Source organism: Lepidothrix coronata, unplaced genomic scaffold (assembly GCF_001604755.1).
Source record: "Lepidothrix coronata isolate B3197 unplaced genomic scaffold, Lepidothrix_coronata-1.0 Scaffold402, whole genome shotgun sequence".
In the NCBI taxonomy this organism is placed as follows: domain Eukaryota; kingdom Metazoa; phylum Chordata; class Aves; order Passeriformes; family Pipridae; genus Lepidothrix; species Lepidothrix coronata.
Window position 1 is genome coordinate 47,152 of NW_016690582.1, and position 5,204 is coordinate 52,355.

A 5,204-nucleotide genomic window follows, 5' to 3' on the forward strand; every position below is an offset into this window, starting at 1 on the left:
CAGTTATCCCTCCTGAGAACCCCACTTATCCCTCCTGATAATCAACAACGTGGAATTCTGCCCCTTGACACCACAGTGGGATTTGTTTTTCTCTCCAACTCACGTGGGACTTGTTGAAGAACCGTTTTTGGTGGGTTGGTTGCTCATTAAAACTGATTTATTTTTTTTTAATAAAAATTCCTTTCTTTGTTTTTTTTTCCCCAGCTTCCTCTGGCTCTTTTAAGATGACCAGCTCTGGGGATTCCTTTATAAACCTGCAGTCCCTGACCTCCTACCAGAGCTCTCCTGTGGGAGCCAATGTGCAGTCCCAGGTCAGTAAGGGAAACAAAAATAGGGACTTTCAGCATGGAGAGAAATGGGAAAATCCCAGATTTCTGTCCTTGACTCGGGATGAATCGATTCATTCATGTAAAATTAACTGAGACCCAAATTAACAGCTCAGTTGCCAACAAAACCAGAGAGTTCTTCTGGAAATTCTTATGGAAATTCTAATTCTTGTTCTTAAATCCTTACTATCCTTTAAAGCCTCAACTTGAAATCCTTCATAAAATTCTTGTTCTCAAGTTCTTAATCTAAAATTCTCCTTCTAAAATTCCTCTCACTGAAACCCTCACTTAAAGTTACCACTGAAGTTCTTCCTTCTTTTTTTTCTTATTTAAATCCTACATGTTACTTAAATTCTTATTCCCGCTGAAATTCTTACTGAAAAAAATCCCGTTTAAAGAACTCTTTTCCCCTTTTCTGCCCCGATCTGCTGGGATTTGCAGATGGATTCCCTGCACCACGTCATCCACCAGACGGGCAGGTACGACCCGCTCGTGGGGAACCCCCTGTACACGACGCAGCGCCTCGACGTAAGATGGGCTTTTGTTCCCCAGCCCCACCGACTCTGCCCCGCCTTTAATGAAACTGGCTGTGAATTCTCTGTGGTTTTGTGTTTTCATGTCCCTGCAGGCCAATGGCAGCTGGCAGGACCCCACCACCCCCTCATCCATCACCTCACCTGCCGGAGACCCGGGGAGCGTCAACTCCGACGCCTCTAATTAAGTTTTTAGGACCTTCTGATGAGAGGAGAGAGGTCATTAGTGTAATTAGTCAATGTTGCTCTTTTGCCAATATAATTGTTGACTCACAATTAATTAATTACCTCAGAACAAACCAATAGATTGTGATTGCAGCGACACCTCTACCTCTCACCGCCGAGTTCTTCACCCCATCGGGACCTGAAATTGTTTTAAAGCAACTTCATTTCCCTCACCAAATTCAGTTTTTTTAATAAAAAAACGTGGATTTTATGGTAAGAACCTGAAAAAAAAGAAGTGTCTCTTGGAACTTGGCGTTTTGTCTCCAGCTTTACAGCTGAAGAAAATCGATTTATTTTCATTTCTGTCAGGTTTTTTACGCTGGGATTTCCGTTCTAGGTGAATAGTTACTGACAGTTAAACCCCCGTATTGTAATTGTATGTTCTCTGTATTGTAATTTTGTATAGGAAATTCAGCTTTTCTTAACTGATTTAGCGAATTAATCAGAACGTCGCTTTACCAAACCTCTCACTGGACGTCGCTCGTGGGTCGGACCTTCCATCGGTGTCATTTAACGTCGGAAAATTTAATGGCTTTACTTTTCCGGTGAAAAAGTGGAAAAAAAAAAAAAGAAAGAAAAAACCCCCAACCACCACAAAACAGCCGAACCACGGGATTTCCCCCTGGATACGAGGGGGGTTTGTGCATTTGCTGTTAACAGTCCGCCCCTTTCAGCTGAGATTTTATCAAAGATTAATAAACTTCCAAAGCCTTTTTTTTTTCTTTTTTCCACTTTTTTTCCTGATTTCTTTCTCTCAGGTTTGAGGGGCTGGGGGGGGAGGGAGGCGGAGGTTTGTGAGGTGGGAAGAGCATGAGGGGCAGGAAAAGACAGGGAAAGGCGTGAGGTGGGAAGAGCGTGAGGGGCAGGAAAAGAGAGGGAAAGGCGTGAGGTGGGAAGAGCGTGAGGGGCAGGAAAAGAGAGGGAAAGGCGTGAGGTGGGAAGAGCGTGAGGGACAGGAAGGGCAGGAAAAGGGTGAGAAAGGCATGACGGGTGGGAAACGGCGGGAACGGCGTGAGGTGGGAAGGGGCGGGAAGAGTGTGAGGGGAGGGAAAGGGCGGGAAGGGCGCGAGGGGCAGGAAGGGCGCGAGGCGGGAAAGGCGTGAGGGGCGGGAAAAGGCGGGAAGTTCGAAGTGGGCTCCGCGCACGCGCCGCAGAGAGCGGGCGACGCCAATCGGCCTCTGCGCACGCGCGGCGGGTGAGGGCAGCCGACCCCCCGGGCGGGCTCCGCGCATGCGCGGGGCTGAGGGCGGGCGGCGCGTTCCCGCCATGGCGGAGCCGCCGGAGGCAGCGGCGGGACCCGGCCCGGCCGCCCCTCCGTCCCCGCGGGCCCCGGGCGGGCCGGACGGGCCGGACGGGGAGGTGAGCGCTGCAGGGGCTCGGCCCGGCCGGGGGGAGCCGCGGGGCGGCCGCGCTTCCAGCCCCGTAACGGTTTTTCCCCTCAGTGCTGCCCCGGCGGAGCCCGCCCAGAGCCCGGAGGGGCCGCGGCAGGTAACGGGGTCAGAGGAGGGGGAAAGGAGGGGGCGCCGGCTCAGGGCCCTGGGTGGGAGTGCGGGGACGGGGTGGTTGGATGATATAGGGGGCTGCGAAGTGGGGACCCCCCCCGGGCCCCTCAGTGTTATTGCCCTCATCCCCCTTCACTGTTGTTCCCTAATCCCCCCTCACCCCTGTTCCCTCATCCCCCTCACCGCTGTCCTCTCCCCACGGTCCCCTCATCCCCCCGCACTCTCCTGCCCCTCCCAGTTAAAAATAAAAGCCCAAAGAACACGTTCAGCCCTCTGGACTCCTTGGGAAAACCCTTTCCTATCTCATAGAACCCTGGAAATCCCAAGTAGGAAGGGCCTCCACCAGCATCCCCCAGTCACTTTTTACCCCTCTAATGTGCTGATTTTGCCTCTTTTTCCCTCAGATCCCGAGTCTGGAGTGAAGAAGGCGGGTGCTGAGCCCTTCCTGAAACCACCTGCTGGCCCGAAGCACCGCGGGACCCCCGGAGCATCCGCCAGGAAGAGACCCCTGAGCACCCCCAGGCTGAGGCTGAGCCCCCTCAGGAGCAGCCCCCGGAGGAAGGGGAGGAGCCCTGAGCAGGAGCAGAGCCTGAATTCCTTCAGTTTGTCCCCCCTCATCGCCACCCCCCAGGGCAAACGTCGCTCCTGGTGCCGCTCCAGCCTCAAGGGCAGCAAGCGCCGCAAATCCCTGCCCCCCGTGCACCAGGACATCACTGGTGTGTGCCCCACGGCCCCGTTAGGGCCTCGCTGGGTTACTCCTCATTAAAACCTGCCTGTATCCCCCTGGGAAGTGGCCTGGGAGGCCCAGGGATCTGAGGATCAGTGGAGATGCTGTGCTGAGGCTTCTGCCTTTTTATTCCCCAAGTCCTGATCCTTAAATGTGACTTTTCCTCTTTCTTTTTCCCCTTTTTCTTCCTTTCTTTTTCCTCATTTTCTCCTTTTCTTTTTCCCGTTTCTCTCCCTTTCTTTTCCACTTTTTTCTCCCTTTCTCCTTCTTCCTTTTCTCCCTCTCTTTCTCCCATTTTGCTCCCTTTACCATGCTCCTTCCATATCCTGCACCCCCCATTCCTGTCCAACAACAGCTTTTGGGAACTTTTGAGCTCATTCCAACCCTTTTCTGTGAATTTAATTATTCCTAACCAACTTTATTCTGATTTTTCAGAGCTAAGCAAATCCATCAGCCTGGACCTGCCTGAGAGCGAGCGTCTCTCCATGCTCATCCTCTCCTGTTTCCAGGTATTATTTTTTTTTTTTAGTGATTTGTTTTCCCTTTTTCTCCCCAAATGCACATTGGGTTCACATCACTGGCTCCTCAAACGGGGGATTCCTTTCTCCTCCCACAAACTTCGTTTTAAATGGGGATAAAAGCTGACTTCCCTTTGTTGGGAGATGGGGATAAAAGCTGACCTTCCCTATTTTTCTTGGATAAAAACCTGTTTTCTCCCCTTTTTTCCCCAGTTTACTGCCCAGAAGCTCGAGCAGGTCCTGAGGCAGAGGAAGGGATTCAGCCCCGAGGGTTTTACTGCCAAGGGTGAGCTGGGACTGTTGCATCAGAAAGGGTCACTTCAGACTCAAAAACAGGGATTCTTCCCTGGGATCCCCTCACAGTTGAGATTATCTGACTCCTGGAAGGGGTGGGCGCCCCGAAAATTTGGGAATTAAGTTTTTTCAAGAGCAGGAAACGGAGCCACGAACGGAGGCGCCGAGACGGGCGGCGACCTCGGGGGTTTGGTTATTCCTTCCTTAATTCCTTAAAACCGACGGAACCAGGAACCTGGAATGGCTTCTGGGGGGGCTCAGGGCAGGGTCTGGGGGGTTTCTGGCTGTCCTGGTTTTCCAGAGCGGGGTTTGATCCTGGTTGTTCCCTGGTTTCCCCCGCAGTGCAGGCGGTGTCGGCGGAGCTGGAGCGGTTGGTGCAGAGGCTGAGCCAGGATGGGACCCTCCGGGACTGTGTGGAGGATCCCAAGGGGTGAGGGCTCATCCTGGGGGCAGGATCGGGTCGGATTTTAGGGAAAACCCCTTCATTAAAGGTTTCCCCAGCCCTGGCACAGGCCGAGCAGGGCAAGGGGGAGTTGGCTCCCCCTGACCTGGAGCCAACTCTCTCCCTGTGCTTCAGGAATTCCCTGGACTCGGCTCTGGATGAACCCGTGGCCCAGGTGAAGCAGCACATGGCCAGGTAAGGCACACCTGCCCCACAGAGGGGGGCACTTATTCCCAGGGGGATTCCAGGGCTGTTTTCTTGGGAGTGTAGAGGGAACAGCCAAGACACACCTGGAGTGCAAAGGAACACCTGGGACACACCTGGAGTGCAGAGGGCACACCTGGACACACCTGGGGCATATCTGGGCACGGAGGGCACACCTGGACACACCTGGTGCACATCTGGGCACACATCTGAGGCACACCTGGGCACAGAGGGCACACCTGGGCACAGACCTGGTCACACCTGTCCCCCCCGTTCCTCCCTGTCCCCTGCAGGTTCTCTGCCGAGCGCCAGGCCTGGGACCAGCTCCTGCAGCAGCACCAGGACAGAGCCCAGGAGGCCGCCAGGTGAGGGGGGGCTGCCCCCCCAGACACCAAACCCCCTGATCTGGGCCGTTTTGGGCCGTTTTGGGCCA

General features: G+C 54.0%; 1 protein-coding gene and 1 long non-coding RNA gene across 2 annotated transcripts in view; both read left to right on the plus strand.

The window, feature by feature from the left end:
* LOC108509768 (pre-B-cell leukemia transcription factor 3-like) overlaps positions 1–1,799 on the plus strand; it is a 7,336-nt gene extending 5,537 nt beyond the window's left edge. The window contains exons 6-8 of the mRNA XM_017839346.1: positions 77–311; positions 768–854; positions 955–1,799. Coding sequence (XP_017694835.1) covers positions 77–311; positions 768–854; positions 955–1,047 — 415 coding nt within the window. The 3' untranslated portion in view covers positions 1,048–1,799. The remainder of the gene's footprint in view (positions 1–76; positions 312–767; positions 855–954) is intronic.
* Positions 1,800–3,782: 1,983 nt separating this feature from the next.
* On the plus strand, positions 3,783–4,736 carry LOC108509776. Its single transcript, XR_001878700.1, has 4 exons — positions 3,783–3,822; positions 4,045–4,117; positions 4,473–4,555; positions 4,703–4,736. It is a non-coding gene; the product is annotated as an uncharacterized LOC108509776 (long non-coding RNA).
* Positions 4,737–5,204: the final 468 nt, after the last annotated feature.